Below are 18,704 nucleotides of genomic sequence, written 5' to 3' on the forward strand. Positions count from 1 at the left end.
CGGGGGAGTGGGAGAGGGAGAAGCAGGCTTCCTGCCGAGCAGGGAGCCCGATGCGGGGCTCAATCCCAGGACCCTGGGATCGTGACCTGAGCCGAAGGCAGACGCTTAACGACTGAGCCACCCAGGCGCCCCGAGACAGCTTACTATTAAGAAGGTGTGGTTACAGTAAACAGGGAAACAGCACAAGAATTTTTTTTTTTTTAAAGGGAACAGAAAAAACATTTATTTAGTCACTTAGGTAGGTGTTTTCCATGACCTTGAACATCCTAGCCACTTCATAAGAATAAAGGTTTAACCTTTATGTAATTATTGTAAGGAGGGACTTACTTCTATCATTTTGCTATTTGTTTTCTATATGCCTTATAGCCTTTTGTTGTTGTTGTTCTTCATTTTCTGCATTACTGTCTTCTTTTGTGTTTAGTTTATTTTTTGTAATGAAATATTTAAATTCTTTTTGCATTTCCTTTTGTGTATATTCTGTAGCTATTTTCTTTGTGGTTATCGTGGGGATTGCAGTGAACATACTGAAATTATAATACTCAAATTAGAATTGATACCATCTTGAACTTCAATAACATACCAAAACTCTGTTCCTTTACACCTCTGTCCCCATTCTTTGTGGTTGTTGATGTCATGAAATTACATCTTTATACATGGTATATCCAAAAAACATGAACTAGTAATTCTTTTAAATGCATTAGCCTCTTAAATTATGTAGAAAACAAAATTTGAAGTTATAATACTAGCTTTTAGACTAGTAATTTTAAAAAGTGTATTAGTCTCTTTAGTAACATAGGAAGCAAAAACTAGAGTTACAAACCATTGTTACAATACTAGTTTTTATAATTGCCCATGTATTTACTTTTATGGATATCTTTATTTTTCCGTATGTCTTTGAGTTACTGTCTAGTGTCCTTTCTTTTTTTTTTTTTTAAAGATTTTATTTATTTATTTGACAGAGAGAGACACAGCGAGAGAGGGAACACAAGCAGGGGGAGCGGGAGAGAGAGAAGCAGGCTTCCCACTGAGCAGGGAGCCCGATGCGGGGCTCGATCCCAAGACCCTGGGATCATGACCTGAGTGGAAGGCAGACGCTTAACCGACTGAGCCACCCAGGCGCCCCTGTCTAGTGTCCTTTCATTTCACCCTGCAAGACTCCCTTCTGACTTCCAAAGTTTCTGACAAGAAATCTGCCAGTAATCTTATGGAAGGTCCCTTGTATGTGATGAGTCCTTTCTCTTTTGCTGTTCTCAAGATTCTCTTTGTCTTTATCTTTGTTTTTCAAAAGTTTGATTATAATGTATCTCAATGTGTGTCTTTTTCAGTTCATCTTACTTGGAGTTGATTGAACTTCCTGGATGTCTACATTCATCTCTCTCATCAAACTTGGGATGTTTTTGGCATTATCTCTTCACATATTCTCTCCCTCGTCTCCTTCTGGGATGCCCCCAATGTGTATGTTGCTCCACTTGATGGTGTCCCATGTCTCTTAGGCTGTGTTCACTTTTCTTCAGTCTTTTTAATTTCTGGTCCTCAAACTCCATGATGTTTATTGTCCTATATCTTCCAGGTCACTGACTCTTCCTTTCACTTGCTCAAAAACTCCATGATATTTATTGTCCTATATCTTCCAGGTCACTGACTCTTCCTTTCACTTGCTCAAATCTGCCTTTGAGTCCCTCTAATGAATTTTTCATTTCAGGTATTGTAATTTTCAACTCCAGAATTTCTTTTTGGTTTCTCTTTCGGTTTTTTCTCTCTTTGATTGTTACTTCCATTTTGTTCATACATCATTTTCTTGACTTTCCCCATGTCTTCTTTTAGGTCTTTGAGCATCGTTAACAGTTGCCTTTGTCTAGTATATCTGCCATCAGGCCTTTTTCAGGAAGTTTCTGTTTATTTTTCCTTTGAATGAGCCATACTTTAATGTTTCTTTGTATGCCTTGTGATTTTTTTGTTGTTGTTGAAAACTGGACATTTAAATCTAATACTGGGATAAGTCTGGAAGTCAGATTATCCTTTTTCCCCAGGGTTAACTGTTTTTGTTATTGTTTTCATTTATTGTTTTTGCTTTTTTGATTATTGTAGGCTGTCTTTGAGCCAAGGATCAGCGTAAGGTGTAAATTTAAGGCCTTCTGAGGTCTTTTCTAAGCCTTTCCCTGGGCATGCATGGTCACTTAATAATTTTCCTGTATAGGGCGCCTGGGTGGCTCAGTTGGTTAAGCGACTGCCTTCGGCCCAGGTCATGATCCTGGAGTCCCTGGATCGAGTCCCGCATCGGGCTCCCTGCTCGGCAGGGAGTCTGCTTCTCCCTCTGACCCTCCCCCCTCTCATGTGCTCTCTCTCATTCTCTCTCTCTCAAATAAATAAATAAAATCTTTAAAAAAAAAAAAAAAAAAATAATTTTCCTGTATATGTAGTCATTATTGAATCTCCCACTCTGGCTCCCAAAAGAGGAAAAGAGAAAAATGAAGAGAGAGAAAAGGAGTGCTGGCCCTTTAAATCCTCGGGCAGTCACTTTAACTGAAGGGGGAGGGGCTTGCAACAGTGGGGTAGGTGCAGCCACTATAGCTGCCCGCCTCTGTCTGCATCTCTGTGATCATAAGCAGCAATTCGTGGTCAGAGCACAGGCCCCTGATATGTGGAGGACAGGGTCCCTTTTGCCCATTCTGGCTCCCGCAAGCTGCCAGGAACATGTACACCGTAGCCTGCCACATGGCTGGAGGTGGAGAAGGGGTGGCTGCTACTGTGCTAAGAGCTGAAATTGACCAAAAGTAACCTTAGTGTACCATCCAAGCCCTCCCTAGGAAGTGGCTCAGGAGTTCCAAAATAGTTACGTCAGACAGATTCTGCCAGTGCAATTGTTGTCTAGGTGGGGAGACAGATTTCTGGTGCTTCCTAGTCCACCATATTCCGGAATCCTCTCTACCTGGGAAGCTTTTTTTTTTTATGTGATGTTAATCACCATACATTACATCATTAGTTTTTGATGTAGTGATCCATGATTCATTGTTTGCATGTAACACCCAGTGCTCCATGCAGAATGTGCCCTCCTTAATACCCATCACCAGGCTAACCCATCCCCCCACCCCCCTCCCCTCTAGAACCCTCAGTTTGTTTTTCAGAGTCCATCATCTCTCATGGTTCATCTACCCCTCCAGTTTCCCCCCCTTCATTCTTCCCCTCTTGCTACCTTCTTCTTCTTTTTTTTTTTTCCTTAACGTATATTGCATTATTTGTTTCAGAGGTACAGATCTGAGATTCAACAGTCTTGCACAATTCACAGCGCTTACCAGAGCACATACCCTCCCCAGTGTCTATCACCCAGTCACCCCATCCCTCCCACCCCACCCCCCACTCCAGCAACCCTCAGTTTCTTTTTCAGAGTCCATCGTCTCTCATGGTTCGTCTACCCCTCCGATTTCCCCCGCTTCATTCTTCCCCTCCTGCTATCTTCTTTTTTTTTTTTAACATATAATGTATTATTTGTTTCAGAGGTACAGATCTGTGATTGAGCAGTCTTACACAATTCACAGCGCTCATCATAGCACATACCCTCCCCAATGTCTATCACCCAGACACCCTATCCCTCCCAACCCCACCACTCCAGCAACCCTCAGTTTGTTTCCTGAGATTAAGAAGCTTTTAAAAGTCCTAGTGCCCATCCAATTGAATCAGAATCTGTGGGGTCAGAACCAGGCATCAATATTAGCTCCCCAGGTAATTCTAGGATGCAGAGAACCAGGGCTTTATACCCCCTACATCTAAGAGAGAGGCATAACTCCTATGGGCTACTTTGGATTTTGGAGGCAGTGCCCCACACATGTTGCCTCCCATTTGCCTGATAATATAAACAAAAGCAGTGACCTTCAGTGGGATCCTGGACAAGAGAAAGCTCCCCAGCTCGTCCAGCTTGCAGGCCAGTTGCCCTGACACTGGACTCTTATGACCAGTCCTATCTTACATAGTTGAGAGAATCCACAGTAGAATGGGATGATGGATAGACTGTGCCTAGCCCTGATAGGAAACCTACAGCAGAGGCCCACTGAGTTCCAGAGTAAGGAAATGCCTCTCGAGCAGATAACCATCATTTCCTTCTTTTAAACAAGTGTTGCTATAACTTTTTCCCTCTTCCTTCCTTGTGTCTCACCCCTGATTCTAGTGTGTTTCAGGTGTGAGCTAAGCTTACCATTTATTTTATAGATTGCCGAATAGTCAGATGGGTTCTCTAAGGAACCAAAGGAGACATAGTTATTATCTGGAGAAAGGACTCTGAGAAGCCCAGCCTTCTGATGTTATCTGTGGATTCTGCAGTCTGTTTTTAGGAGAGGGGGCTGTGCTAGGGTAATGCCTCATGTTTTTGGATCATGGTAGCAGGGAATATTTTAGATATGTGGGAAGAAGTGATTGACAGCTAGACAGCTGTAAGTGGCGTGCAATAGACACTGTGAGAGGTATCTACCCAGCTCACAATACGTCCTCCTCTGAGAACTGCCCCGCAGTGTAATCCATCCTCTGGTAAGCCTGCCCTGTGGCACAGTGGCAGGGAGCAGGAGTGGATACTGTGCTGTGTGTGTTTTCTTTTCCAGGAATTTGAAAGTTTTGAAGGAAGAAACCCTGAGTCCAGGGGTGCCTGGGTGGCTCAGTTGTTAAGCGTCTGCCTTCGGCTCGGGTCATGATCCCAGGTCCTGGAATCGAGCCCCACATCGGGCTCCCTGCTCCGTGGGAAGCCTTCTTCTCCGTCTTCCACTCCCCCTGCTGTTTTCCCCCTCTCGCTGTGTCTCTGTCAAATAAATAAATAAAATCTTAAAAAAAAAAAAAAAAGGGCGCCTGGGTGGCTCAGTCGTTAAGCATCTGCCTTCAGCTCAGGTCATGATCCCAGGGTCCTGGGATAGGGTCCCACGTCGGGCTCTCTGCTCAGTGGGAAGCCTGCTTCTCCCTCTCCCACTCCCCCTGCTTGTGTTCCTGCTCTCACTATCTCTCTCTGTGTGTCAAATAAATAAATAAATAAAATCTTAGGAAAAAAAAAAAGAAACCCTGAGTCTGGAAATAGTTGGGGCTGAGCCATACTGACAGACCCGTAGGGAAAGTTGACAATTTTTAGCTGTTGAAGCCCTTAGAACTTCCCTGGCTCCTGCTCATGTCCTGGCTATAGTGATGTGCTGGAAAATTTTTACACAACCAACTCCTAAAAAAGAAAAATGGAAAAGGAAAGGGAAAAGAGCCCTGATTTCCAGGGTTTGCTGATTCCCATGGTGTCAGTACTCCCAGCGTGGCCCGTATCAAGCTACCATGGTGAAGTCCCTGCACAGGGAGTTGGGAAACAAGCAGGCATAAACCAGCTTCAGTATACTACTGTCTGGTTATCAACTCTCTCTTGTATTCAGTGGAACTTTCCATCCCAAAAAATAGCCTCCCAAAAATCTCCCTTTCAGATTTAGACAGCTCAAGGGGGATGCCTGTTCCTTGCAATCAAAATATTTTTTAAAAGATTTTATTTATTTATTTGAGAGAGAGAGCATGTGCATTAGCCGGAGGGGGTGGGGGCAGAGGCAGAAGGACAAGCAGACTCCCTGCTGAGCACAGAGCCTGATACAGGGCTTGACCCCAGGACCCCAAGATAATACCCTGAGCCTAAATCAGACACCCAACCAACTGAGCCACCCTGGCACCCCAGCAATCAAAATATTTGTAACTAAAATACCTAGCTAGCATAACCATGTTTTTTTCTGAACAGTTACAGTCAGCTCACTAAAAGTATGTTCTAACTTTGGCTGATTTTTCACAGCCACATTCTTTAGATACTTATAGCTATTTGCATTTATTCATATCTATTTCTACAAATGTGTGGTCTTTACCAGATCCAGAGAGGAATGTTTTTAATCACTGCAGTTGCTTTGGAGAAGTATAATCTTTGGAAACCCCTGCCCTCTAGTGTCCAGTATAGGGAACTACTTCTGTTTTAGCTGTGAATGTTCCAGGAGTAAGAGGTGAGTTTAAGGCTCTTGATTCCCATCAGGGACTCTCCCTAGGGGATAGGCCACTGGGTATTACTCATGTTGACTCCCCAGTGTTTCTTCCTTAATGAAGTCCAAAGGAACTTTACACCACGGTTTCTCAACCTCATCACTCTTGACATTTTGAGCCAGATCATTATTTTGGGGGCTGTCCTGTGCATTGTAGGATGTTTACCTGCATCCTTGGCCTCTACCCACTAGATGTGAGTAGCATCCCCTGCCTCCCAGCTGTGACAGCCAACAATATCTTCAGACATTGCCAAATGTCCCTGGGGTCAGGGAGGGGGGCGGGGGGTGTGGTGCAAAGTCATCCTGGTTGAGAACCACTGCTCCGCACTGATGAAGCCAATTGGTCCCTGCATCACTGACCTTAAGCAGCACTAAACCCAGTAGGTTATGGCACCAGGTTAGAGCCCGAAGCCCAGGCTGCAATTCCTAAGTCCTTATGCTGTGTACTACATACAGGAGGAAATATTCCAGGTGCCAGATATGAAAGTATCCGCTCTGTGGTAGGACAGAGTCCACAATCAAAATTTAAAAATTTTAAATGGAAAACAGTTACTTCTTAAGTATGATGGGAGTGGATGTGATCATTCGTTCATTCATTCGTTCAGTAGGTATGAGTTAAGCAGTGCCTCTGAGATGTAGTGGGGGCCTGGGACTGATGCAAAGGCAGACTGTGGACCTGCCTTTCAGCTACAATTCTAGAAGGGTTCAATGGGGATATTTTTCAGTTATAAGAGAAAGCCCATTTCCAACTGACTTAATAATGGGACTCTTAATTTGAAAAGCCCACAGGCAGTGCAGGCTTCCGTGACTCAGGCTTGTCATCAAGAACAGTATTTCCTTCAGCATCCCTGTTCCATCCTAAGGCTGACCTTCCCATGGTCAAGCTCCTAATACTACATGCTTCATTTCCTGAAAGGACCTGAGACTCACGTTGAGTGGACTAGTTTAGGTCACCTGCCCATCCCCAAATCAATCATTGCCACCAAGGGGGTGGAAAGTGTTGATTTGCTTAGTCTGGATCCCTTGCTCCAACCATGGTACCAGTTTCCATGGAAACCATGTAGACTCCATCAAGGAGCCCTGGCATTGCTGTTAGGGGAGAAAGAGAACCACAAATGTCAGGCAAATGTGGAGTCCTCAACCAGCCAAAGTACTCACATGGTCTTTTCTGCTTTCCACATGGGCTCTGCCAGCTGATTTCAGCCAGTGCCAAGGCCCCAGCACCATTTGTGTGGGTCTCTGGGAAGGTCTCCTGGCAGCCCTCTGTGCTTTACATCTGCTGCTCCTCGCTCTGAAACCTCCTTCCAGCTCCACTCCTCAGTTACCCCCTTCTCTTCCTTTAAAGCTCAGAGTCAGCCCCTCTGAGGCAGCTTCCTCCTTCCTTTCTCCATGCTTCCCAGGACCCTGTATTGCTCACGTTTCATTTGTCTGCCTCTCTAACACGGCGCTATGATGGCTTTAGACCTGCATTCTGAGAGGTTTTGGTCTACTAAGTTTTCTCTTTTTAATGCCTAATAAAAGAATTGAGAGCTTTTGGTATTGATTCCTCTGGTGTCAAGTTTCAAAAACAAGATGACTAAAATGTATGTGTGTGTGTGTGCGCATGTATGCACGCTTGCACATATGTGAGAGATTGAGGGAAACAGACAGGAGCTGTGAAAAGAACAAAGGATTTAGAGTCAGAAAGTCCTGGGTGCGAATTCTAGTCGGCACCCTTATAGATCTGAGGCTTTGACCAATGGATCCTTACTTAACCCTGCTTTCCTCGCCTTAAAAAGTATGCATTGGTATGTTATGCGTTCATGCTTTCTATGACCTTTTACCTGTTAGTATGCTATTGTGCCTCTGTTACTCATTTATATAAGGCACATTTAACAAATAGTGCATTTAATAAACACTTATATATTGCCATAACCATGATTCCCTTATTGGTAAATCACATGGTCACTTTGGCTGGGAGACATCAAAGACGCGTCATTCCAAGAAGGACAAGAGAAGTTAAGGCCCTTCAGGGCTTAAAGAAATGTGTCCCCTTCCAGCTGCATGTGACCCCCAGATTAGAGGTGGAGTGGAAGGTGGAGGCGTGGCTTGTCTCTTTCACCTGCCCCCCCACCCACCCAATCGTGCCCTCCGTGGCACCTGCCTTCACAACAGCTAGTGTGTGCCCCCAGGGCTTCTATCAGCCCTGCATCCACAAAGTAAAGGTAAGAATGATCACAGTCTTTTATTTTTTTTTACATGATCCATTTTAACTAATTTAATGCATTTAGGGCAGGTTTAGTACACAAAAAGTGGGAAATAGTACAACAGGCTTGGGGATGTATCTAGTTTTTAAAATATTAATTCTTACGGCAAAAATGCCCCTTTCCAAGATCCTTCTGTAAAGTTGCATTTTCTTTGATATGAAACATGGCCCATCAGATGTATGGTGTCAACACATCTATCCTTGTCGGCTTCTCTGGTTTGAGCTTCAGCTCAGTCATTTTCTAGCCAGGTGGCTAGCCTTTCTGAACATCACTTGGCTCATCTATAAAATGAAAATAATTCTAATGAGGGAATGATGCCCTGTTGTGTATCTAGTGCGCTGCATTCCATCAGTCTCGTCACCTTTCATCTATTTATTACCAATCTACCCACCCTGATTTTGCTGCAAGTCCAGCCTTTTCCCAGGGCTCCCTGGGCCACATATATTCCCCAGAGATCAGGACTAATAACCCCCAGATGTAGTTATGACATTGTTTTCTCCCTCTGCCCTGGCGCCCCACCCTAGGCTTCAGGGGCAAGCCTTTTCTTTCTGGTTCCTTCATGGGCAGTTAATTACTTCAATGTACCACTTTGTAAAAGCTCTCCATAAGCATTTGTTGTTTTGAAAGTTTGGGACTCTCAACCATCTTCTCTCTTCGTAAGAGTGAACACATTTTTAGAAGGACCTCAGGACTTTTTGGAGTCTAAGAATGTAAAATTGTGTAGTGGACGATTCAGAACATCTTTGGGAGGAAGTGCACAATCCATGACCAGACCAGAATCTACTGAGAAAATAATTTATTCAGTTGTGAATCAGGAATTTTATTATTATTATTTTTTTAATGTTTAAGAATAACTATTCATGAGATCTTGAGTTTGTTCACTTGGGATTTAAATTTAAATGAATAAAAAGAAATCAAGATTCCCTCAAAAGTAAACATCAACCCTTTCCCCTAATCTTCTAAGATAGATCATTTCTTTGGTGTAGGACTTAAACGCTCAACTGTCTCTACTCCAGAATGGATCCCGGAAAACTTGAATCCTGGAGAGGCAGCATCCTAACAGACGTGTGGTCTTCGTTTTCTTTCACGAAGTCCACTTCTTCAGGACTTTTGTTGGTTTGGTTTGGTTTTGCTGGGTTGTGAGATTTTTTTGGCAAGGGCTGAAGAGTAGGAGACACAGTGAAATGGTAGGAAAAAATGTGGGTTTCATTTGGATCACATAAGCCCATTGTGCCCACTGTGGAGCCAGGGCAGTGGCTCTTCAAATCCATCACTTAAAAATGGAAACAAAATGACCCAAACTGGAACACAAGCAAACTATAAATATACCTGCCTATGTAGATGTTGCCTCCCAACTTCCTTGACACTGAACTGCTTAACTTTAAAGAATATGTAGGATTTCCGAGCTTCTCTTAGAGAAGGGAACTGTGTGTTAAGATGTTCAGTCATGAGGACTGGATCTCCCATTGCCATCCCCTCTGCTTTTGATATAAAATCAATTATCCATCTTATTCACCGTATCTGGTTGTCACACTGCTTTAGTGCAGACGGGGCGGGGGAAAACGAGAGGGTTTTTCCAATCCGGTCCACTCCTGGATTGTCAGCCCTCCACTTTGGGGCATGATGGGCTGGGAGCCCCTGAGGGTTAAAGCAGGTGGTGGCAGGACACGTTGACAACTGATTGTCATGAAGCCCAGGTCTGGAAAGTGGAACTCCCAGCCAGCCTCTTCAGTCCACCATGGGCCTCTGCCTTCTCTGACACCATCCACTTCCTCCGGCCACAGAACTGAAGACACACAAGTGGCAGAGTCCGGCAGACTGAAAGTGACTTGGACAAAACAAGAAGCATCTTCCATGCCAGCCCCCCCCGCTCCGGTCGTTGTGGGTCTGAGGAGGCCGGAGATCGCCCACATGGCCTCCCACTCAGCACCTGGATCCGTGCTGTGTTTAAGCACCAACCCCGTACCCTGAGCCCCTCAGGGGTGGCCCACAGTGACCAGCCTCCTCTTTTCCCACTCTCTGCCACTTCATGGCAAACTCACTTTGAGTCTTTGTTTTCACTCCATGCTGAGCCCCCACTGGCTCATTCACATTCCCTGGGACTCCAAACCTTCACCACCCGTGATATCCATTGGGGAACCTCCACCAATCTTCTGTACAGAAGCCAAATGACATTTTCCTGATGGGAAAAGAACATGGACAGCCAATGGCCTGAAGCAGTCGGCTACTGAAACCATCCGAGGATTGCCCAGGGGGACTGTGTCCTTACTCAGAGTTCTGCTGCCGAGCAACTCAGCAAGGACACTGAAGTCCAGGGGATGACCCCCCACAACTGTATCTTGTTGCCAAACACTTCCTTAGCACTCTTTTCTCCAGTACATTATCCGGCACGTGCAGAGTGTTTCTGGCTTTTTCTTTGCCTGTGTCAATTTTTTTTATTTTTTATTTTTGGTTCAGTTGATAGTATTTTCCCCAAACCCAAAATAGATAAAGAAATCACTGGGAATTTACATCTGATTACCATAGGTTCATTCTCCCATACTGCCAGGTTCAAAGTTAATAAGGAAGAAGAGCAAGTATTTGCTGTGTTGGTGTTTTGTTAGTATTGTTTAAAAGTTAAGTGTTACTCTTCTGAGAAAGTCGCCAGAATCATACTCTCTCAAGTTCGGAAACCTACTGGCCCAGTTTAAAGTCAGATATTATTTCTAACCAAATTATACTCTTTTGTCTGCCAAGATATCTTGACAGTCTTAATATCTGAAGGCAGGCCTATGTGATAATCCCAGCAGTATTCTGGGGATAAGATTTTAGTGGGTTTGTTGAGAAGGAAATACTTGTTTAGGTGACTTTCATCATGCCACTCAGCTTCTATGTCATTTTTCTTGTCCTGGAGGATTCCCTTAAAGCACTCCTGGGTGATGTTTAGGACCTGAGTGGGTGTTCCTCCAAAAATGGCTGCGTGGTAATAAAAATCCCCCTGGCCGAATGGAATGTAGGCTGCAGACTCCTTCCGCCTCTCATAGGTAAACTCATAGGGATCTGCCTTGTACCACCAGGCCTGCAGCTGAGCCACTGACTGGCCCAGGGTCTCCACTCCAAAGCTATCTTGGAAGACCTGGTCCACGTCCATGCAGAAGAGGAAGTCCACTTCATGCTGAATGTGGGCCACAATGTGCTCCCCAATGGTCTTCATACGCATCATGCTGATGTCCTGCCACCTCTTCTCAGGCTCGATCTCAAACACTTTGAAGGAACGCAGAGGACCCAGCTCTACCAAGGGCATCCTGGAGACATCGTCCACCATGATGTAAAATATGACTCTGTGGCCAACCATGAAGTACCTATTGGCAGATATTAAGAACTCCTCCAAGTAATGCTCAATGTATCTGAAACAAAGAAGAACAGGACAAATGTAACCGCTGGGATTTGTGCGGAAGACTACGTGCTCTTCTAATCATCTTGTCTGTGTTTGGCAGCGTAGGGGAGGAATGATTTTCCCCATCCCAGACATGTGTTTTCCACATCTGATAGGGGAACATTCCTGGCTGCTTTCCACCATTCATTCGCTCCACTTTGGGGAGGAGGAGTGACTGACCTGCTGATGTTGGAAGAGCGACAGGGCATTTGCAGCCCTGCCCCCACCACTCTCACTCTTGGAAATGGCCACCAGCCAGTTGAAGACAGCCTGTGCTGTCTTGGGGACTTGAAGTGACCCTAGTGGAACAGGCCCTACTCTGTGTCTGGAAGCCTGGATACCTAATCTTTCTAATTCCGTGGTTCAGTATCAGAAAGCCTAGAGTCTGCAGACAGAAGCCGCCTTCTCCAGTACCCGCTTTAACTGCAATGAACAGGATACTCACATCATCTACTTTGCTTAGCCCTTTGTCTTATTTATCTGTTGGTTCAGACTCTGGGCAGGCAAAATGGGTGCTAGATAGTTTTCCCCCAGCTTCACTGAGATTATTGACATATAACATCGTGTAAGTTTAAGGTGTACAAAGAGTTGATTTGATATACTCATATATTACAAAATGATTACCACTATAGCATTAGCTAATACCCCCATCATGTCACATAACTACTGTTTCTTTTTTGTGATGAGAACATTTGAGATCTATTCTCTTAACAACTTTCAAGTGTATGATAACAGTATTATTAACTATAATCACCATGATATACATTAGATCCCCAGGACTTACTCATCTTATAACTGGAAGTCTGTACCCTCTGACCAACATCAGGGGGCACTAGTACTCTCTCAAACTATACCCAGTGTTGCTCCTGTCCTACCAGATGCAAGGGTGACATGACCCTTGGGTCCTTTGGGGATGTATTAAGCCTAACCATCACTCCTCTCATATCCTCTTCTGGGACCCAGAGAATGGGTTATAGGGCATAGATATCCTTCTATATTACATATTCACCCTGTGAGCCTCCCACTGATCACCCCAAACACCAATCCATTGTCCAGACGTACCCACTGCTCCCCCTCCCTCCCACAGCTTTCCCCTGCTACCAATTTCCAGCATCGGGGCGATACATGCCTTGCAATCCATGAACCTACACTGACATATCATTATCACTCCACAGTTTACATTAAGATTCACTCTTGGAGTTGTACATTCTACGGATTTGGACAGATGTGTAGCACTATGTATCTGTCACTAGGTATGGTATTATACAGAGTATTTTCACTGCCCTAAAAATCCTGCGTTCTGCCTGTTCATCCATACCTCTCCCCGAACCCCACCCCATCCCTGGCAACCACTGATCTTTTCACTGTCTCCATAGCTTTGCCTTTTCTAGAATGTCACATAGTTGGAATCATATAGTATGCAGTCTTTTTAGATTGGTTTCTTTCACTAAGTTAACATGCATTTAAGGTTCGTCCACGTCTGCATGGCTTGATAGCGCATTTCTTTTTAGCACTGATAATATTCTAGATGTTACAGTTTATTTATCCACTCACCTACTGAAGGACATCTTGGTTGCTTCCAAGTTTTGGCAGTTATCAATAAAGCTGGTATAAACATTTTTGTATAGACATAAGTTTTCAACTCCTCTGGCTAAATACCAAGGAGTGCAGTTGCTGAATTGCATGGTAAGATTATGTTTAGCTTTTTAAGAATCTGCCAAACGGTCTTCCAAAATGGCTGTACCATTTTGCATTCCTACCAGTAAATGAAGGAGAGTGCTCATTGCTCCACATCCTCACCAGCATTTGGTATTGGTACTGGCAGTGTGTTTTGGATTTGGGCCATGCTAACGGGTGGGTGGTGATATTTTAGCTATGTATGTCTTCATTCCAAACACATCATGTTGTTGTCTTCTGTAACCCAAGCTGTATGCTCTTGCAAAGCCATGGAGATCAGAGAGAAGGAAGAAGTAGGAGTCAGATGGCTTCACACAACTCATGCAGACCCCAGACTCATGCTTCGCTCAGTGAATGTGGGTTGAATTGAATTTGCTGATCACAGCTGCAGCCAGTCAAGATGTTTTGCGAGTCATAGTAACCAGTACTTCGTTGTGCTTTTTTGGTGACTGCTTGGATTTCCTTTCTTTACTACCAAAATAAAGCGTGCTTTTAATGCTGGCCACTAGAAAGCCAAGAGTTTACAGTACTGATTATTTAAATGGAAAGAAGATATCTGAGCAATATAAACAGGGAGTTCAACATGGCTCTGTGGCTGGTTGCCAGGAAATTCCTGGGCACTCTGGAACTTTTAAGAAAAATCTATTGTGCTCGGAAGCTTGGGAGACAATCCTAGGGCGAGGGAGGGAGCCGAGGGAGGTTTAACATTGTTTGGGGATTAAAACACTGCTGTTGGCTTCCTGCATTATTATTTGAAAACAAACCAAACATCACACCTCCTAAGTCGAAATCCACCCTTACGAGGATTTATTGCTGTTGAGTGCACAAACAGTCCTCTCGAGCATCAGAGCGGAGGGCATAGGGCTTTCCCCAGGGTTCTGCAGATTTGCAGCTAGATGGTGAAGCCATTGTGGAGCCATAGGAGGTATTCTGTTCTTCTTGGGAACACCAAGATCGAATCAATCCGTAACATTCATGCCATGGGGTTAGGTGAGCTGCGTATTGGCTCCTGACTCAGAACAGTACAGATTCTCCTGGGGAAAATGTCAAAACTCCAGAGTCACCCTTGTCTATTAGAGATGCCATCCAGGTGACTAACCAGGTCACCATACCTGATTAGTTTGGCAGCAGCGATGGCTTCTGGGTTCCGGGCTGGAAGTCTTAGAAGAACCGTCAGATCTTCACAGAGCTTTCCTTTAGGCCCTACGGTGGGCAGAGCTGAAGCTCAGATCAACCTGGGCCTTCAACACTCTTCGTACAGGCCAAGGGATCAACTTTCCATGTGGTTTTCAGGAAAGGAACAGGAGAAGCTCATGGTGGGGGTAGGGACTAGGAAAATTGAACTTTTGCTTTTGTTTTGGGAAAAAAACCCAAAAACTTTCCAAAGAGCAAAATGGGTTACATTTTACAACTAATATTATGGCTACTAATTTCAAGTAAGAATGATTGTAGTTTTGGAAGAGGTGTTCTAAACAAGGAAATGAAAGCCGAAAGAGGAACCTACCCAACCTCTAGAAGGGCAAGTTCTGGCTAGCTGAATCTCTGGGGGCCAAGAAGGACCTGAGGAGCCCATGGAAGACATGGAGAACTGCCATGCTTGGATTAGTCTGGACTGTAAATCCTTCTGTCCTTGGTCCTGGGTCTGAGAGTGTAGGAGGACGAATGATGCACATTTGGGCCAACAGCTGCCATTTTTGGAATTTCCAGAGAAAGCCATGGAGGTCAGGAAGGAGGTCGTTGTGGATGTGCTATAGACCCTAGGCTCCGTGGGTGGAGCAGACACTTTTACCAGCAACCTGAGACCCTCACTTTGAGGTGGGAAGGAGTCGACTCACCTACTATTGTTTTGTTCTCAGCCCTTCGGGGTCCTCAGCAGAACGGAGATGGAAACTGTCCTGTTATAACATTCTCCTATCTAAGAATTCAGACAAGGCAGGAACAGCTCCATGAGCCCAGGGGGCCCCTCACAAACATCTGACAATGAAATAAGAAAAAGCCGAGGTCCATCTTATTAGGGACACTTACCTTCCAACAGCAAAAACCGTCAAACCCACAATAATTTTCTGTTTGGCATAGTAATTTTCTAGGATGGTCCTGTTGTAAGTGCCTTCCCACACGACCGGCGCCTTCCATCCGGTCACTGTCACAACCTCTGGACGTTTCCTGGTGACAAAACATAGGGCCCCATGAATCAGGACAGCTTTCCTAAGGTGGGGTGGAGACTGTCCAAGGGAACACTGGGGTCAGCTGTGATCTGCTGAGACTGCCCTGGAATCCTGACTTAGCCCCAGGCACTCAGCTGGCTGGTGTGACGTCTGCAGGGGCAGCGTCTTCTGCATGAGGGACAGGAGGCTCTGGCCAGGTACCTTTGACGGCTGCCTTTGGGGCCCTGATGGGGATCTCACCTGTACATCTCCATACCCTCTGTCCCCATTTACTGCTTTCCTAGTTCTCTTCTTCCTTCCGGATCCCATCCCCTCTGTCCCCAGCCCCTTCCTAAACTGCCAGTGGCATCTGTGGGTTTGATCCCCGAGGTGCCATCTGAGCTGCAGGAGGCCCTAATCCTTGACTTGGGAGGATGAGAGTGATCTTGGAACCAAAAGAGACAAAGCTATTTTAATTTGCCTTTTGCCAGAAAGGGATTTCTGGGTAAAAACTTGGTTATAGGCCAAAAAGGGGCCCAGACTTAAGAGGGTTCTGGTGTTACTCATTTTACAAACAGAGACAGAGTCACCTAGAAAAGCCGGGACTCAGTAGAGGCCAAGGCTGGAACTTGGGGTTCTGGCACAGACCCTCTCCTCAGACCACGCTGCCTCTTTGCTAGGAGCACAAAGGGCAAAGGGGAGGCCTGTTTTCTGCACTCGGAATGCTCAAAAGGGACTTGGCAAAGCCAACACAAACACAGGAAGCAACACAAGAGCGACAGCAAACTGACCAACTGCGGAGGGTAGATGCGGATAAGCTGCGGAGCAGCTGGGGCCCCGCAGGAGGGGATGACCCAGACTCAGCTCTGACCCCCATTTGCTCAGGAAGTGGTTGTATTTCCCGTGCTGGGAAGCAGACACTGAAACACAGTCATCAGATTCAAACCCCAGAACCAACGGGCCTGTCCCCACGAGATATCTGCATGTACTGCATCCACTGAGGGCAGAAGACCAAGAGGGCAAAGTCCTAGTGGTCCCCATTGGGTCCCTGCTGACCATGTGCATGTGGCCCTGGTGAGGCTGTGGGGAGATGTCAGCAAATAGATGGAGCCAGTGAGAACTTCCCCTAGTCCTACACATCAGTGGAGGCAGGGTTTTCACAAAACTGCCCATATCCCATCAACTAAGCTGGGTTTTCCAGCGTGAGGTTGGACAGGGCTGGGTCAACCCCCACCTCACCCCAACCCCAGGCCCAGCCTCACCCCAGCCCCAGCTCCAGTCCCAGCCCTGGTCTCAGCCCCAGACTCACCCCAGCCCCAGCTCCAGTCCCAGTCCCAGCCCCAGCCCCAGCCTCACCCCAGCCCCAGCCCCAGCCTCACCCCAGCCCCAGCCCCAGCCCCAGCTCCAGCCCCAGAGTGGAAAAGAGCCTCAGCAGACTCTCATCCTCCTGTCCATCAGTCACCAAGCTCTTCACTCTAATTCTTGAGATGACAGTCCGTCCCGCTCCAGCCCGAGCCCTGCTTCTGGCCTCCCTTTTTCCCCAGCACAGCTGAATCCCCCCCAGAGATGAGGCGGGTGGGGGGGCACTCTGAGGCTGCTCTCCTGCCCCCCTCAATCATGAAAGCACCAACCTGTGCCAGGCACTTTCACTACACTTTCTCATTTAGTCCTGGCAACAGTCCTTCCACATACGATGGCCCTTGTACAGGTAAGAAAACCAAGCTCAGACAGACTTGCTGACTTGTCCAAGGCCCCATAGCTGGCTGCTGCTGATGGTCACTAACGTATGCGGAGCACTTCCGCTGAGACCAGGCAGCGTGCTAAGGCACCAGCCTTCAGAGGTGCTATTTTGATTCCTGTTTTATCAATGAGCAGCACAGAGAGGTTAAATAACTTGCCCAAGGTCACACAGCTAGTAAGAGGCAAAGCTGGTTTTTGAACCCAGACGGTCTGACTCTGGAGTCCATGCTCCAAGCCACCATCTGGTATTGCTTCTTATACGGACATTTACTGGCTCTGCCGAGGAAGCTGGGGTCACAACCCACGTTCGTCATAATTTCCACCCACCTTAGCTACCCTGGCGTTTTTAGCAGTGCAGAATGAGAAATAATGAGCTTTTGTTTTGTTATGTTTTTAGAAGTTTATGTGATGCTTTTAGTCATATAAAACCCCCCGCTTTGTTGAATGACAGGATTTCAAACCACAAAACACACACACACACACACACACGGCTTACACATCTATAACCAACGTTTCTGAACTTAAACTCTGCCCTGTGTCACTGCCTCATTCTTTGCTGTCCTTAGTTTTAGCCTACCAAGGATCTTTTAGTAGTTCTGACCCAGCCCGCTACCTAAATCTTGCAACTGTTTATGAGCTGGACATGTAAACAGGTAATATTATTAAAAAAAAAAAAAGAGAGAGGGGCGCCTGTATGGCTCAGTCTGGTTAAGCATCCAACTTTTGATTTCGGTAAGGTTATGATCTCAGTAAGATCAAGCCCTGCATTGGGCTCACCCAGCAGGGAGTCTGCTTGAGATTCTCTCTCTCTGACCCTCCCCCCACTCGCTCTCACACTCTCAATAAATAAATAAATAAATAAATAAATAAAATCTTAAAAAAAAAAAGGAAGGTGGGGGGAAAGCACGTAGCAAGTGTACTTATTTAATACTTAGGGTACACAGGGACCAAGTACTTGACTTTCACTCTCTCATTTAATCCTCACATCCACCTTATAAAGTAGGTGCTACCCTCATCCCCATTTTACAAATAAAGGAAGGAGGGGTAAGAGAAAAGCAGAAGTGATCTGCATCTTCAGCCATCTGATTTATAGGAAGGGCCAGACCAGGGCACGCAGTCCCTCACCGCACGTTTCCTAAGCCACACCAGACCCACTGCTGAGCATGGAGATCAGAGAAATGAAACTCCGTTCTACCCCTTGAGAATCTCACACTCCCAAGAGGTGGTCAACCTGCTATACAACAGTACCCCCGCTCAGCCCACATCTTCTAGAAAGACTGAGTCGAAAAAAGCAGCAATATTAAAAATTAATGTTTACTTAAAAATTAAAATGTTCTATTTCCCAGCTGCTAATTATTAAATTTCACTGGCAATTCCAACATGTCAAGGACCCTGACTAAGAAGCCGGATGACAGCTTGAAAACGCAGGCAGTGGGGGGCAGGGGAGGAGGGAGGA

General features: G+C 45.7%; 1 protein-coding gene and 1 long non-coding RNA gene across 9 annotated transcripts in view; one reads left to right on the forward strand and one right to left on the reverse strand.

Annotated features, from left to right (window-relative positions):
• The window catches only part of LOC135362716 (uncharacterized), a 134,124-nt gene that overhangs the window by 80,936 nt on the left and 34,484 nt on the right, over positions 1-18,704 (forward strand). Inside the window, exon 3 of one of the 2 annotated variants that reach the window (XR_010407718.1) lies at positions 4,590-4,791. The exons of the other annotated variant lie outside the window; for it this stretch is intronic. This is a non-coding gene — a long non-coding RNA (uncharacterized LOC135362716). Of the gene's footprint in view, positions 1-4,589; positions 4,792-18,704 lie in introns of those variants that run through there. 2 annotated transcript variants of the gene reach the window in all.
• Positions 9,054-18,704, reverse strand: part of GGTA1 (glycoprotein alpha-galactosyltransferase 1 (inactive)) — a 55,108-nt gene continuing 45,457 nt past the window's right edge. For all 7 annotated transcript variants that reach the window (XM_045883056.3, XM_045883057.3, XM_045883058.3 and 4 more), the window contains 2 exons: positions 15,390-15,527; positions 9,054-11,658 (listed from right to left, as the gene is read on the reverse strand). In XM_045883056.3, coding sequence (XP_045739012.1) covers positions 10,965-11,658; positions 15,390-15,527 — 832 coding nt within the window. In that variant the 3' untranslated portion in view covers positions 9,054-10,964. The remainder of the gene's footprint in view (positions 11,659-15,389; positions 15,528-18,704) is intronic.

This window comes from Mirounga angustirostris, unplaced genomic scaffold, assembly GCF_029215605.1.
Source record: "Mirounga angustirostris isolate CCGP_5_RB_7025 unplaced genomic scaffold, mMirAng1.0.hap1 SCAF_15, whole genome shotgun sequence".
NCBI classification, from domain to species: domain Eukaryota; kingdom Metazoa; phylum Chordata; class Mammalia; order Carnivora; family Phocidae; genus Mirounga; species Mirounga angustirostris.